Source organism: Thermomyces lanuginosus (genome assembly GCF_041956635.1).
Source record: "Thermomyces lanuginosus strain ATCC 200065 unplaced genomic scaffold VTN49scaffold_6, whole genome shotgun sequence".
In the NCBI taxonomy this organism is placed as follows: Eukaryota; Fungi; Ascomycota; class Eurotiomycetes; order Eurotiales; family Trichocomaceae; genus Thermomyces; species Thermomyces lanuginosus.
The window spans coordinates 55257-70836 of NW_027192340.1; the positions used below are offsets into that span (position 1 = coordinate 55257).

General features: G+C 50.5%; 8 protein-coding genes across 8 annotated transcripts; 5 read left to right on the top strand and 3 right to left on the bottom strand.

The window, feature by feature from the left end:
- Nucleotides 1-622: 622 nt before the first annotated feature.
- On the top strand, nt 623-2128 carry VTN49DRAFT_7351 (uncharacterized protein; the record flags this gene model as incomplete). The annotated part of the gene is made up of 6 exons (XM_069415611.1): nt 623-715; nt 777-851; nt 913-1658; nt 1715-1847; nt 1897-1970; nt 2020-2128. 6 exons carry the CDS (start codon nt 623-625, stop codon nt 2126-2128), a joined length of 1230 nt encoding a protein of 409 aa, XP_069272430.1.
- Nucleotides 2129-2354: 226 nt separating this feature from the next.
- On the bottom strand, nt 2355-4192 carry VTN49DRAFT_7352 (uncharacterized protein; the record flags this gene model as incomplete). The annotated part of the gene is made up of 4 exons (XM_069415612.1): nt 2355-2385; nt 2440-2656; nt 2712-3798; nt 3863-4192. The coding sequence occupies 4 exons, from the start codon at nt 4190-4192 to the stop codon at nt 2355-2357; spliced, it is 1665 nt and encodes a 554-aa protein (XP_069272431.1).
- Nucleotides 4193-5289: 1097 nt separating this feature from the next.
- On the top strand, nt 5290-6466 carry VTN49DRAFT_7353 (uncharacterized protein; the record flags this gene model as incomplete). Its single annotated transcript, XM_069415613.1, has 4 exons — nt 5290-5617; nt 5693-5770; nt 5835-6349; nt 6419-6466. 4 exons carry the CDS (start codon nt 5290-5292, stop codon nt 6464-6466), a joined length of 969 nt encoding a protein of 322 aa, XP_069272432.1.
- Nucleotides 6467-6694: 228 nt separating this feature from the next.
- VTN49DRAFT_7354 (uncharacterized protein) lies at nt 6695-9600 on the bottom strand (the record flags this gene model as incomplete). Its single annotated transcript, XM_069415614.1, has 5 exons — nt 6695-8528; nt 8582-8820; nt 8873-9368; nt 9419-9531; nt 9583-9600. The coding sequence occupies 5 exons, from the start codon at nt 9598-9600 to the stop codon at nt 6695-6697; spliced, it is 2700 nt and encodes an 899-aa protein (XP_069272433.1).
- Nucleotides 9601-10022: 422 nt separating this feature from the next.
- VTN49DRAFT_7355 (uncharacterized protein) lies at nt 10023-11504 on the top strand (the record flags this gene model as incomplete). Its single annotated transcript, XM_069415615.1, has 7 exons — nt 10023-10067; nt 10130-10143; nt 10205-10247; nt 10300-10462; nt 10523-10833; nt 10880-11388; nt 11438-11504. The coding sequence occupies 7 exons, from the start codon at nt 10023-10025 to the stop codon at nt 11502-11504; spliced, it is 1152 nt and encodes a 383-aa protein (XP_069272434.1).
- Nucleotides 11505-11973: 469 nt separating this feature from the next.
- VTN49DRAFT_7356 (uncharacterized protein) lies at nt 11974-13192 on the top strand (the record flags this gene model as incomplete). Its single annotated transcript, XM_069415616.1, has 4 exons — nt 11974-12031; nt 12094-12432; nt 12504-13097; nt 13170-13192. 4 exons carry the CDS (start codon nt 11974-11976, stop codon nt 13190-13192), a joined length of 1014 nt encoding a protein of 337 aa, XP_069272435.1.
- A 377-nt stretch (nt 13193-13569) lies between these two features.
- VTN49DRAFT_7357 (uncharacterized protein) lies at nt 13570-14646 on the top strand (the record flags this gene model as incomplete). The annotated part of the gene is made up of 1 exon (XM_069415617.1): nt 13570-14646. The coding sequence occupies one exon, from the start codon at nt 13570-13572 to the stop codon at nt 14644-14646; it is 1077 nt and encodes a 358-aa protein (XP_069272436.1).
- Nucleotides 14647-14945: 299 nt separating this feature from the next.
- VTN49DRAFT_7358 (40S ribosomal protein eS30) lies at nt 14946-15385 on the bottom strand (the record flags this gene model as incomplete). The annotated part of the gene is made up of 4 exons (XM_069415618.1): nt 14946-14969; nt 15053-15157; nt 15217-15269; nt 15352-15385. 4 exons carry the CDS (start codon nt 15383-15385, stop codon nt 14946-14948), a joined length of 216 nt encoding a protein of 71 aa, XP_069272437.1.
- Nucleotides 15386-15580: the final 195 nt, after the last annotated feature.

Genomic DNA, 15580 nt, shown 5'->3' on the forward strand with positions numbered 1-15580 from the left:
GTTCTTCCACATTTAGACATAATCAAACCAAGATTAATACATGAAAAATTTTCGCACGCTTTGTAGCTATACATACCAAGATAGGTCTCGACTCTCTTCTTCCGCTTCGAGTCGGCTGTGCTCAAATTCTTGACGTTGTCATTGCAACCTTTTGGTGGCTGTCTGCTACGGATTCTTCGATGGTCATAGTACGAGTCTAGACTCGGGAACTTCTTCAATGTTCGCGGTTGGTCAAAGTCCAGGGGCCCTCTCCTCGATGATTTCACGGATATCTGATCTCGTGTCCTATTCCGGTAAGAGTATCACTCAGGGAGATGCATCAATCGATCAGGGCCTATCAATTGACCGCATTCAGAGAATGACAACGTAATAAGATGTCGACTTATATTCGTGTTATTTCTTCTCAGTGCTATCTTGAACGGTTTTGATTCGTCAACGGAACATACGACTGACGCATCAGGTATTCATTTGCTGATCATTATCTTCGCCGATAATGGCGGGTCGAGTAGCGCTCCTATTCTGCTCCATGTATATATATATATACTTCAAGCAGTCTTTCAGCAACAGGATTCAATCGAAATTCTAGTTGTTAGTCTCGACACACAACTACCACTCTAACAAGATGGAAAAGTGGATTATGGGAGACAAATTCAGTGAAATCTACCCTCACAAGGGCTCAATCAAGAACCTATGGGAGTTAAAATGGAAGTTTGCTGTGAGTACAATCGTTACTTCGTTCCCGAACTAGGTGGAGTGCGAACTGAAAAGGTGTTAAGTGTCAGAAGTCTGTTTATCCTTTTCATGATGGCGCCTATGAAGACTTTGAACCCATCTTTCGGAAGCTGATTGCTGTAAGAACCGCAATGTGCTGCCGAGACCAAGCGATAGAAGATATAATTAATGTTTCTCTAGGAAAACATCAACGACGGGTACAGTGCTGCCTACACGAATGCCTTCGCTCCTACTGCATTGGCTTTGGAAAAAAAGGCAGACGAAGCACTGAGTAAGGGCGATTCCGAAAAAGCGTCTGAGTTCTACCGCCGTGCTGCAGTCGTATACCGTATCTCACGTTTTCCTTACGTGAGCCCGTTTGACGGGAAAGATTCTGCTAAACGTGCTGCTTATGAGCGCCAGAAGGAAGTTTACCTCAAGGCTGCCTCGATTTGGAAGCCTCCCATCAAGGAAGTAATCATCGAACACAAGCACCGTGCTGAAAAGGATGGTGCCACCATTCCAATTCTCGTTCGCATTCCAGAGGGTGCAAATTCTTCGAACCCTGTCCCTGTTGTGCTCATCATGACGGGATTGGACGGCTACCGTACGGACAACTCGCAGCGCTCTCACGAAATTGTGCGCCGCGGTTGGGCTTGCGTCATCTGTGAAATACCAGGCACTGCAGACAGTCCTGCGGACCCTGCCGACCCGGAGTCTCCGGACCGGCTGTGGGACAGTGTGTTTGACTACATGTCCTCCCGTCCTGAGTTCGATATGCGGAATGTCGCAGCGTGGGGTCTTAGCGCTGGCGGATTCTATGCCATCCGCGCTGCTTCGACGCATCGCGATCGTTTGATTGGAAGCATTGCTCACGGCCCTGGATGCCACTACTTCCTCGACGAAGGATGGCTCGCCAAGGTTGACAACCATGAATACCCATTCGCGTAAGCTGAATCCAGACCTGCTGTACTGACGACAATCACTGACAACGTGAATGTAGCTTGACGCCCGCAATGGTTCGGAAATTCGGGTTCAAAAATGTGGATGAGATGAAGAAGGAAGGACAGAAAAAGTTTTCTTTGATTGAAACAGGCATCGCTCAGCGCCCATCCTGCAGGCTGTTGCTTTTGAATGTATGGAATCCTCCTTCATTCAAACAGAGCACTTCTCTAATAACATTAGGGCGTGGATGATGGTCTCGTTCCGATTGAGGACTGCCTGATTTTGTTCAACCATGGCAGCTACAAGGAGGGAAGGTGAGGCGAGTTGCCACTTATACCCCGAAGAGTTACTGACATTCTCCAGATTCTTTGAAAACCTTCCTCACATGGGTTATCCCGACAGTCTGCCAGTAGCCTACGAGTGGCTTGAAGGCCTTTTCCCAAAGAATGACGAGTTGAATCTGAAAAACTGAGCCTACATACACCATCGATGGATTCTTGGACAAGGTTGTTTAACCCCAGCCCTAATACTGACTACTACCAAATCCAACATTCAAGTTGACCTTTACAATATGTATCCAAATCAAGATGGGATCAAAGCAGGTTCTCGATTATAGTTTTAATAATCAAAACTGCAAAAAAAAAGCCTAATACATAATGTATTTCACATGTTAAATGTAAAAATGGTCTGCTAAATTCTCAGGTGTACACGGGGGTTGGATATGTGGCACTGAGAGCAGTCAGGTAAACGATCAGATGGGATAGAGCAGAGCAGGCAACTTACCCGCTATCACCTGGAACAACCACGTCATTCAGCCCTTCTAGATTCAGACCTACATTACCAGCCGCATTGCCGGACGTTGGGGCCGGGTATGCACCGCATACCCGCAGGTGATCCCGCGGTCGAACGAGCTCTTCCAGATGATCTGGAGCTTCGATAATGGTAGCAATAAGGCCGGACTCAGTGTGCCACTCGATGTGACAGTGCAATAGCCACACTCGTACAGAGTTTGTTAGTCACGCGGATGGCCTAAACTAGAAGAAAGAAACACTTATCTGGATTATCAGCACGGAATCGAATCACCGTATGTCCGTAGTTCTGCACCATGATCGTGTCTCGTCTCATCGGTGTCGCCGAGACATTCTGGAAGTAACCTTCGAAGTAACCGCCGTTGACATCCGTTCGCTGAAGGACTTGGAACTGATGACCATGAAGATGCCAGGGGTGGAGATTGCCGTGGTAATTGTTGATCACGATCTCCACGACATCGCCGTAGTTGATTACATAGGGATTAACATTCCCGTAAATTCGAGGGTCAGATCGAAGTTCTTTTGGGCAAACAGTCAATGCAGTGTATAGCGATGGGACCTGCGGCGGCAAATATATCTGGTCGTTGATAGTGTACCTCAGTACTCCGTTGCTAGAGGAAGGTGTCGTATTCAAAATGATTTGATGGTTGACCGGTTCCAAAAGAGGTTCATGATCAGCCGGAAGGAATTCCAAGTCATCGACGAAGTCGAATTCGTGGATTATTGGAGGTGGCGGCAGCGGCTTTGTCTCGTCATACACCAGCCAAGCGGTGGCGTTGGGATTATAATCTGGAGGTGGTACTTTGTTCTGGTAGAAGAACATCATGTTGATATCCACGGTATCCCAAAAAGCATAATTTCTGCTGGCATCGGGCTTGGTGCGAATCAGAACGCTCATCCGTTGACCAGTGGCTACACGGACATGACGCGAGCCCACTGGGTATGGGTCCACGAAGACACCATCTATCTCTACAACCGTCATCTCATGCTCGTCGAAAAGAAACCCGTGTCCAGGCCAGTTTCCTATGCAAATGATATGCACCAGGTAAGTTTTGTTGGGTTGGACTTTGAAGATTGGATTCGTTGCATCGTTGATGAGGACACTGTCAGGAATCGGCTCTTCTCCTCCAGTATTTGCGAAGTTCTCCGCGGACAGGTAGTAATCGAGAAGCTCTGGCATTTCCTGATGGTACCAATCCGATAGGGTGATGGTGAACTCGTCGTCGTATTGCAAGTGCGGAGTGGGTTCATGAACAATTAAAGCTCCACGAAGCCCATCTGGATATTGACCCATATGGTGCGAATGATACCAGTATGTCCCAGCTTGATCCACCTACCAAATCATTTATGATCAGCTTATCTCGTATGATCGATGAGTTCGGATGGGATATACCAACCTTAAAATCATAGCGAATGACTTGGCCAGGTGCAACAGGGCATTGTGTCACCCAGCTTGCACCATCCATGGTTCCCGACATCCGCTGGTGGAAACCATGCCAGTGAATAGCAGTAGATTGATTTCCCAAGCCATTTTCAACATCCACAATCAACCGATCGCCGACTGTCACGTCGATCTGGGGACATGGCCACTGTCCGTTGATTCCAATCACGGGTCTCTCGAATCCATCCGGTGCTGCGGTGACCCAGGTCACGTTCCAGTACAGGTACACGTCTTTGGCGGCCACAAACTGGACCAGGCCAGATACGAGGAAAAGAACTGGCAACATTTGTCTACCTTAATTCGAAACGAACGACACAAGTAGGCACTACAGTCCTACAACCTGAAGGAAAGGTCTATATATTAAGAGAACATATACAATCGCTGACTGCCGGATCGAGAATCGGAAGATATTGATAAGCTGTCATTCTGACCGACTCTCGGATGTCGCCAAATGCATCGTGTGTTTTAGTCTTCCAGTCCCTTCATTCTCAGTCAGGAAAAGGCACGAGTCAGGGACGCCGAATGACAGCGTGTCCGGGATTTTTGGAATGCAAAAATGGAACAGCAAGTTGCATCGGCTGGATCCCATAGATTCCTAACCTTGGTTGAACGCCAGGTATAAGACTCAAATAAGCACGCGTCTGTACTCGGCAATAATGATCGATTGACAACCCAGCACACCGCAAGCCCCAATTTCACTTGGTTGATACAGCAGCAAACGGCCAAGCCATTTCTCAGTTTCTTCAGCTGCATCTGCATTCACACCGCCCGTACCGAGTACTCCTGCCCGAGAGAAATCAAGCCCCTTGCATACCATGTGAGACAGTGTGCCTGATGACCCCAAAATTCCGGCCCCAACTTGATGCTTTTTCAGTTTCCGGCAAAGGTCTCATCAAGCAACAGTCAGTACCGGGATAAACTTAGAAATGAATGCACTGTTTCCGTATTTCCTGAATGCCCTAAATCAGCGTTCGAGAAAAAAACCTGGTCCATGCCCCCCTGTTTCCCGTCCAAGACGAGGGGGCTGGATAGGTAGGTCAAACCCTAATTAATCGGACCGCAGAGTGCCATGCCAAAGCCATGGATCCTGGAACAGCCGAGACCAATCGGGACTGGGGCGAATTCGCAAAGCTCTCCCGTCCATCAGTGCCGAACTGCTGACCCACCATGCTCGGACTTTTGTCCGAGATTTGGGGATGCCGACGCGCAACATCGATGCGGGGTCAGACGCGATGGATCTGAGCTCTTTGGTCTCCTGCCTTTGTCATTGAGGAGAGGGAATAAATAGTAGTGACACTTCAAGAAGATTGGTAACCACAAAAATACTTATAGTCTGAAATGTAACTTCGAGATTGAAGAGTTCATTCATACCAATTCGGCAAAATGGCGCCCGCGAAAATCCCCTCCTTCGACGAACTCACTCTAGATCCGTCCGGACCCAAGGGCAATGCCTGGGGGCTTTTCGGCAAAGACAATGACCTGGGCATGCTCAATCTTCTCACGCCAGAGGTTGTGCGCGCTGCCGCCCAAGAGATCAAAGAGGGCGTCCGCTTCTCGCTGGACTGGGAGCTGAACCATCTGCACAAGCCATTCTACGGCAGACAGACGTTCGAAAAGAGCATTAACCATAAGACGCCCCGTGTCGTTAATGATGATATCCTTGTATTGAATACTCAAAGTAGCACGCAGTGGGATGGATTTCGGCACTATGGTAAGTTTAATCGACCTAAGCAAAGCAAACGGAGTGACAACTAGGTGATACTGATCGATGGCGCCAATCTTACAGCGAATCAATCTCATCGCGTATTCTACAACGGCGTGACGCAGGAGAAAGTTGAAAACAGCACTGCTATTGGGATAGACGGTAAATAGAACCACAAGCGCCCGTGTGATGCGCCCTTTCCAGACCTTGTGCTGACTTCTCGAAGCATGGGTCAAGAACGGTGGCATTGTCGGCCGCGGCGTGCTGCTCGACTACGCTTCATATGCGGAGCGAAAGGGAATCCCCATCCGCGCCTTCGAAAGCACCGTAATCCCTATCTCCGCGATCAAGGAGGTTGCACGAGAACAAAATGTCTCCTTCCGCCCCGGTGATATCCTCTTCATCCGCTGTGGGTTTACCGCCGCGTACGACAAGCTTTCGGTTGATGAGGCCATTGCTCTCGGTAATCGACCCAGTCATGATTTCATCGGCATCGAGTCCAGCGAGGAAACCCTACGCTGGCTCTGGGAGAACCAATTCGCAGCTATAGCGAGCGATGCTGTTGCAATGGAATCGTCGCCGGTCACCGGTCCCCAAATCCCCCAGGAATGGTCCTTGCATCAATGGTGTCTGGCTGGCTGGGGAATGCCTATTGGGGAGATGTTCAATCTAGAGAAGCTGGCTGAGTACTGTAGGGAGAAAGGCCGTTGGACATTTTTCTTCTCTAGCGTTCCGCTGCATGTATGTTTCGACCCCATTGCCTTTTTTTTTTATTAGGTCTCACTGAACTGACCGCGGTTGAACCGATAGGTCCCTGGCGGCGTAGCTAGTCCTCCAAATGCGGTCGCTATTATGTGATTTTCACGGCGAGAGAAATTGGACGGACGTCTCGAAATCCATATCGCAATATGAAAATGCATCAATAGCACATGCATTTGTTCATAAGAACTCATGAGACTCAAGCTCGGATCGCCTCGCCTTTCTATACATCGTTGTTACATGCGAATTAAATCAAAAACTTTTCAAGGCCAAAGGTATCCACCCATCCAATGAAAACGCCAACCAGGTATACACAATGCAAGATATTTATTCGAAACCAATCCACTCCTCTTCGCTACCTTCATCGTTGCCATCAACATCAGCCATTTCCTGATCAGCCGCAGTGCCGTTCTCGATCTGGAGAGCAGCAATGTTGTTGGTTTGCTTGGCCGGAATGACCGGCTTCGACAAGAGATAGTCCAGCTCGTACACGTTTCTCTCAGACAATCGCTTCAGGTTGTCTCGAATGTCGTCCACTGCTCTCTGAACTGCCCGTAGTTCAGGCGCAAATCGAGCGGCATTCTCCTTCAAGTACCGCCCATGTATGCTGAGCATTGATTCAATCCATAACAAGTTGAATTCGAGATGAGGAGTTTCATCCGTGGCGTGGGCCACGAACCGCAGAAGACGAGGCAGGTATGTGGTGGGTAAGGCACGAATAACATGCGGAATATCCGCATGTGGTATGCCTTCATAGACTACCCGAATGAGGCGAGCTTCATTCAAGCGGAACGCCATGACGAGGGCTTTCAGATAGGATGGTTCTTCGGCACTAACGGCCGTCGAGACCGATGCCGCCTTAGCGGCTTGTAATGTGTCTAGAATGGTGTCTGGAGTAATGGTGATGTCCAAATCAAAAGGGTCAAAGACAAATTCGTTGTCAAGGCTGTAAATCAATAAACCCTCGGTAGTGGCGGCGCAGAATGAGCGTCCTGTTGGAGAGAACGCTACTGAGGCTACCCTCACTTCAGGTCTTGTTTTACGGGCACCAGCATCCCCGCGCTTTGCTCCCGGTAGAGTTCGATCATAGCGTTCTTCCTTATCAGATGCTTCTCCTGTCTCATCGATCAACCCCCGAGGGCCGGCCTCGGTCATGTCCTTGCTGTTCAGGTACTCCTGCGTGCCATCTAAGGACGTGTTCACAGACACCTGAAACTTCTTGATCAAAGAGCCAGTTGTCACATCATAAAGGCAGATGTACTTGCTGTTGCCTGCAGCCAGCACGCATGATCCATCTGCACTGTAAGTAACATGGTTAAAGGACTTGGTACCCTCTGCATTAGCGGCCGTTCGTCGATCAGTGATTTTCCTGCCTCCGGATACGTCACGGCGTCCCTCAATCAGGCTTTGCTGGGTGGCTTCCGACACCGACCAGAAACTGAGCTGACCGTCCAAAGATGATGCGACAATCTGCTTCCCATCGGGCCGGAAGTCCACGCTGAGGACATCTGACTTCAACTGAAGAGGCTCGCTGGTCTGCGTGCGTCCAAAAATGCTCCATACTCTGACTGTTTTGTCCCAGCTGCCACTCACCAAATGGCTCCCATCAGGAGCAAAAGCCATAGACACTACAGGGGCCTCATGTCCTGATAATCGATCCAAGAGCTGGCCAGTCTGAACTGACCAGACATGAATATCGAAGGAATCTATCGAACCCGCACATACGACTTCGCCGCTGGGATCTACCGCCAAGCACGAGAATCCCAGGCGAGAAGGGGCGGTAAATGTGCGAAAGTTCCGATACCTGATCATGTCCCATGCTCTGACCGATCCATCCAGTGACGAGGTGAACAAGACATTCCCTCGCTTGGAGAAATGGCAATCAGTAACACCGCTGGTATGCTCAGTAAAGGTCACAATGCAAAACCCGGATGATGTATCCCAAACTTTGACTTTTCCATCGTCTGCGGCGGTGATGATCCTCTGGCCATCAGGCGAATAAGCCAGAGCATTCATGGAATCAAGGTGGCCTTGCTGCTTCAAGATGTATGACTCAGACTGCCATTCCCAGACCAGCAACTGCCCATGTTTTGTAGAGCCAAATGCTAGCCACTCGCCAGATTGATTGATTGTGACGTGATCAATATTGCTTTGCGAGATGCTTTGTCGGGTTAGCGGGCAAATCTTAGAGCACTTGTTGTGTCTAATACATACCTAAGCATATGGATCATGTTGAAGTCGGGCAGTTCGTAGAGACCAAATATACCATTAGAAAATCCCACGACTAAGAGGTTGGACTTGGCGTGAAAAGCGGCGCAATTTAGTTTGGCATCATTTTGCATGAAAAAGTCCTTCTTCACGATCCGCCATCGATAGTCAGAATCTTCCTCGTCATCATCTCGAGTCGTGTACTCCCATCGAAACAGCGCGCCATCTTGACTGACTGTATATATCTGAACTCTGCATCAGCACCGCGCTCCAGACACAAGACTCAATTGTACCCACTGTTTCCTGATCCGCTGAGAAATAGGCTCCTTTGACAGTCTGCCGATGCCCGGCAAGAGTAGTCGGCTCGAAACCATCTTCTGGATCGAGACTCCAGATTTTCGCGGTGAGGTCCTTGGAGGCCGTGAGGATAAAACGAGAATCGCTGGACCACTCGATACTCCGAATCGCATCAAAATGGCCCGCTAGATCTCGGTGCAGTACAAATGGCGCGTATTCGAGTCCGCCATTCGCATCCGTCCCAGGGACCGTTGGGGTTTGCCAGAACTGCAACCGTCGTCCGATCCCAACGGCAAAGTGACGACCGGATGGGGAAAATTTGAGTGCGTCGACTGGACCTTTGAAAGAAAAATAATAAATCACAATACGCCGCCGGAAATTCGTCAGAATCGCGTGTCCATCTTCATCAATGGTGAGGAGAAGGTTTCCTTGTGGAGTGAGATCGAGATGGGCGATATTCTTGCGGTGAACGAGAGGAAGGGTATAGGATTTGTTACTATCGCAATTGTCAGCATCGTCTGCTTGGAAACTCTGCGCGCATCATACTTGACCAGGTCGAACACGGAAACCCTGTTGCCCACTGGGGAGAGCAAGCAGGTGCCATCTGGGGTAAAGAGCAGGTTCCCTTGGCGATAGACGGTCCCCAGTAAATTCGAAAACTGCGAAGACGTGTCAGCGAGTAAAGCCCAAGTATTAAGACCTCTACGAACCTTAAAGTCAATCTTCATTGTCGTCGGAAACAGCTGCTCACACTTATCGAGGACCTGGCCTGGCACAAAAATTATTTGACGTTTTTCTGCTTTTAGTTCGGATCAGGAGAAACTATTTTCCGGCTCCGCCGAACTACGCCAAGTCGGGAAAGGTGGCCTCCAGCAATTCGTGCATCTCATTGGTGGACTCCACTCGCGTTCAGGGGGCTCCTGATTCTGAAGAGGACAGAAGCACATTCTAAGACACGGATCGAGTCCTCTGCTCCCATCGCTTCCGCACCCCTTGTCTCATTCCTCGTCTTCAATTCTGCTGGTTGGTTCTTTTTCTGCTTTCTTTCGTTCTTTGTACCAACTTCGGACCCTTCGGGTGAACGTCCCGCACAGCTGCTGTGGGCTGTTTTGTTTTGACCAGCTCCCCAGATTTGACAATCCCAAGCACCATGGCCCCTTCAACCGAAACTGCGTCGCCGATTGGCATTGCCAATGTAAGTCATTCACGTTCTCTTTCAGTTTGGTTAGCATTTTTCTGACAAGATCTACTTTCCAGCTTCCGAACCAGCGGTAGGGCGCCCAACATCATGCACCTGGAGTGATGGAGACAGGCTTCTAATTGACACAACAGCCATAAGATCGTCGCCAAGCGAGGCGCTGCGTTCACAATAATGGTGTGACCTGGCCTCCCTTGTCTGATTTCTCGACTGCTCCTAACATTCGCAGGTTGCTGGAGAGTCCGGCTTGGGCAAAACTACCTTCATTAACACGCTATTCTCCACTACCATTAAGAACTATGCCGACCACAAGAAGCGACATCAAAAGCAGATTGACAAGACCGTCGAGATCGAAATCACCAAGGCAGAACTGGAGGAGAAGTTCTTCAAGGGTATGAAGATGCGCCTTTCAGAATAGCTGTTCCCAAGTCTGTTAACATATTTCCGTGAAGTGCGCCTTACGGTTATCGATACTCCTGGATTCGGTGATTACGTGAACAACCGGGACTCCTGGGAGCCTATCATCGATTTCCTGGACGACCAGCATGAATCCTACATGTTGCAGGAGCAGCAGCCCCGCCGAACGGACAAGATCGATCTCCGTGTCCATGCTTGCTTGTACTTCATTCGCCCGACGGGACATACTCTGAAGCCGCTTGATATCGAAGTGATGAAGCGCCTCGCAACCCGTGTCAATTTGATTCCTGTCATTGCCAAGGCTGATACGCTGAGCCCGTCTGACCTGGCCCGTTTCAAGCAGAGGGTAAGTGAACAAGCATAAGTGGGTGGAACATCACTCACAGGAATAGATCCGGGCTGTCGTGGAGGCCCAAGGAATCAAGATCTATCAGCCTCCCATCGACGAGGACGATGAGCATGCCGCTGCGCATGCCCGTAGCTTGATCGCCGCCATGCCTTTTGCCGTCATCGGCTCGGAGAAAGACGTGAAGAACAACGAGGGCAAGGTGGTCAAGGGCCGCCAGTACATCTGGGGAGTTGCTGAAGTTGAGAACGAGGACCACTGCGACTTCAAGAAGGTCCGATCGCTTCTCATCCGGACTCACATGCTTGACCTCATCCAAACGACTGAGGAGCAGCACTACGAGAACTACCGTGCTCAGCAGATGGAGACGCGGAAGTTCGGTGAAGCGCGACCTCGCAAGCTGGACAACCCCAAGTTCAAGGAAGAGGAGGAGGCCTTGCGCAAGCGGTTCACCGAGCAAGTCAAGATCGAGGAGCAGCGGTTCCGCCAGTGGGAGCAGAAGCTCATTGCCGAGCGAGACCGTCTCAACAAGGACCTGGAGGCTACCCACGCAGCGTACGTACGAGTAGAAAGATCAATCGGCGACTGTGCTGACTCGTTACAGGATCAAACAATTGGAGCAAGAACTCGAGCAAATGCAAGCTTCGGCCCGCAGTCACGGCCGTCGTTAGACTCGCCCCGGCCAGTAACACCTTTACGAAGCTTTGCTCCGGGCCGTTGGCGGCCACGTCGACCTGTCTACGATCCTTCATTCCCTTCGACTACCCATTTTCCTTTCTGTGGTGATCGTTTTCATGGCAAACAACATTCTGGACGTCCCGGGTCCATCTGTGGCCGCTATTTCCGATTCCTACTCCGTGAACGATGGTTCATTTTCGACCGCATAATATACCTTCTTTATATTTCTGTCGTAGTGTGTGAGAGCAATACAATTAATTTTTTGTGCTTCAATTCGTCCACTATTCTCATAGAGTGTTGTCCTAGAACCCGTCAAGAGGATACTTTGGTAAAATCCATGGGGACGCGACTAGGCCTAATTATGCTCCACATCAGATCAGAAAGTGGTCGTAGAGCTTTCCCAGTGACAACAATTTTAACCACAAAGGAACACTACAGTTCTGATCTTCATCCTCACCTCTCATGTCTAGCGTGAAAGAATTCCCCACGATACATGTTCATACCCTTAAAACACACAATGGTGAGGCCAGGTCTTGCATTGGTACCTAGAGCTAATAGCTAATGCGAACAAACCTTGAGCAGGTCCCGTCAACGCGGTCATATTCTCTAGCTATCCAGGCACCTATCTCCTGACTGGATCCTCCGATCGAGCCATTCACCTCACGCGTGCTATTCCAACGTCAATAGGTCGCACCGCAGTCGAGACTACACAGCCGATTCAGAAGTATGAAGTCCATGCCTACTCGGTCCTGGATATTGCTGTCGCCGGTGACAACTCGCGTTTCGCTAGCGTCGGCGGTGATCGCCAAGTGTATCTCTGGGATGTCGAGCAAGGGACGACCGTAAGAAGATGGAGTGGCCACTCGAGCCGCGTGGAGGCTGTCCAATTTGCCGGAGAGGGTGACTCTGTTGTGGTGTCTGGTATGCTGGCAGCTTTGAGGCGAGCGTCCTTGCCGGTTCGAATACAGTCTGACTGTCCTCTTGATATCTAGGCAGTGCCGATACGACGATAAGCGTCTGGGACACGAAATCGAATTCCCACAAGCCGATCCAAACATTTACTGAGGCTACCGATACCGTCTCCACCTTACACGTTCATATGCCTACATACTCAATTGCCAGTGGGAGCTATGACGGTCGCGTTCGCATCTACGATCTCCGCATGGGCCAGGTGACCGTGGATGTCATTGGGCAGCCAGTTGCAAGTGTGCGATGTTCGGCCGACGGCCAGGCGGTTCTGGTCTCAAGCCTAGATAGTCGGATTCGCCTGCTGGACCGGATAGACGGGAAGCTTTTGAAGGCGTTTGGTGGCGAAGAGCAGAATGCGAAGTTAGGGAATCAACCTTACCGCAACACATCTCTTCGAATCCGGTCTGTGTTCGCCAAGGGCGATGCCGTTGCCCTCAGCGGTAGTGAGTCGGCCAACATGGAGAAAAAGGATGGCTCGACCCAAGCGTCCGTTTTCGCATGGGACATTCTCAGCGGAGACGTGATTGCAAGAGTCCCAGCTGGTGATGGCGTCAAAGCCGTCAGTTGCGTGGCTTGGAACGAGAAGGGCGGCTGCTGGGCGAGCGCATGTGCCGACGGTATGTTGTCCTGCTTTGATAGTCGATTGATAATCCGGAAAGAAGTTTCATTGACAATCCCAATCATTCCAGGCACTGTCAAAGTTTACACCTAATATTGTTCGGAGTCCCCGGACTTACTCCGAAATAGACGGTTCGCCAACAGCAGTTCTAGGGGGAACAACGTGCATTCGGCACTTCAGCCCTCCGCTCCACTCCAAGACTTTTAGGATGTTTTCGCGAATTTTGCTGCCCCCGCATTCGGCTCACTGGGAAGAGAAACGACAACGCCAAAGCTCAGCAAGCCAAACGAATAATTAGCTCGAGTAGTACGTTGTGAAAAGCACGTGGCTCCTTTGACAGCATGAAAGTTTGCATCGGCAATATTGCCGAGAGGGCCTAGGTAATTCTAACCAAAGCAGCGCCACAATATAAACACAGCATGATTCCCTTCAATTGCTAGCATTGTCCTTAAGATTGACGGACGGGAAGGATGCGATTCGCAAATTGGGTGCTTGCTGGTTTAATCGCTGGAACCATCGCGGCTCCGGCCGATGTGCAAGTGTACCACAATGGGCCCTTCGTTCCCAATAACAAGCTACCTCCATCGCACGCAAGCTCCGACGGAGGCAAGATTGTTGAATTGTTTCTCAAGCTCCGGGGGTCAACGGAATGGAAGCTCGTTTCCAAGACACCTATCGAGGGTGATACCGGGGAGCCGGAAGGAATGGTTCTGGTCGGTGACGACCGGCTTTTCGTATCTTCCGGTCAGTGGACAGTGCCTACGGAGAAGTACAATAAGACCATCAATGGGACCGACCGCAGTCCTGGGGCGGGCTTTACGCACCTTCTTCTCTACGACCTCGAGGGGAGATTACTCGCCAACTCTTCTCTGACCAAGCCCGGTGAGATCGAGTACCATGGCGGCGGCCTCGACTACGATGGCCGCTACATCTGGATCACCTTGTCACAGTATCGGCCAAACTCAACGGCGACCATAACGCGCATCGACCCATTAACTCTGAAATCGGAGCGGCTGTTCCGGACAAACGACCACAACGGGGGCATTGTCCACGACACCGTCACCGATAACCTGGTCACGCTGAGCTGGGGAAGCCGCAACGCGACCACCTGGTCGCTGAAGCGCTACCCGCGCGGCTTTGCACCCCTGCCAGGTTTCACTCCACCCAAGCGTCGCGTCACGAATCCATCCTTTTTCATTGACTACCAGGACTGCAAATTCCTCGGCCATCAACGGGTGCCGCAAGTGTTTCCTCCGTCGTCGTCGCTATGGGACAGGATCATTAGCCTCGGCAAGCAGAACGACAGGCGACCACTCATGCTCTGCGGCGGTGTCGCCACTGTCGATGGCTTCGACCTCGGCGGCCTGGCCCTGGTAGATACGGAGACGATGATTCCTGTGTGGGAGGTCCCGATCGGTCTGAAGAGCGAGAAGGGGACTCGCCTGACTCAAAATCCTATCGAGGCGCAGGTTGTGAATGGCAAGTTGAGGGTGTGGTTCATGCCAGATCAAAGGGAGAGCGTGTTGTACATCTACGAGGCGCATTGAATTTCGATGACAGACCAAAGCTGTTTGAATTGTATCAAGCATTAGTCAATCTTAGCCGATTAATAGACCAATTTACTCTATGAAGACTTCTTTCGAGTCCGGAAAGGAGGAAATTAGCATCACAACCAGTGATGGTCTTCCATTTTATATGCGTCTGCCTGCCTGCCTATCCGATCCAAACAGACAAACCCCTAATCAAAGCCTCATCGCGATCATCGCATCAATGAAATTGATACACATAAAAAACAAAAGCGAGTAAAATCACGAGGCGCCCAGACAAGATAACACCGCCGACCGATTTACGAGCTCGGGCTCGGGTTCATCTATTCAACAGAAAAACAAGTAGTCAGCACATCGAGTTTCCCATCAAAACCATAATCGAGGCCACGAAAAAGGGAAAACGTACCCGGCGCTTGCCACCCGTCAGAGTAACATTGACGAACCGGCGGGTGTAGAGGAGTCGCTTGCGGGCACGGCCCTTGGGGCTCTTAGGCTTCTCCTGCTTCTCGACCTGTATTCCATCGAAAAAAGACAAAGGTCAGCTATCTGTTAAAGTAGCGAGATAAAAACCGGATGCTTCTCGTCGATGATGCGAACCTTTGGAGTCGCAGCCTTGACCTTGCCTGTTCATCGTGAAAAATTTCATCAGCATCTTCCATACCCTTTCCCTCTCGGTATCAAAACAGCTCAACGGGGTCGACATACCTGCACGGGCAAGAGATCCGTGAACTTTACCCATGGTGACTGATTATTCCTGTGCGAACTCGGTGATGCCGATGGTCTGAACAGGAGGAGAGTCGCTGCTCTGGTGGAAGTTTCTTTGGGAATTCTCGGCTAGAGGCGACTGTGGAGAGTGCGGCGGGTGGATTTGTGTGCGGTTCTGGGTCCCGGATATTCTATTCGCCGACCACTGCGATTACATAATCGTCCAGGC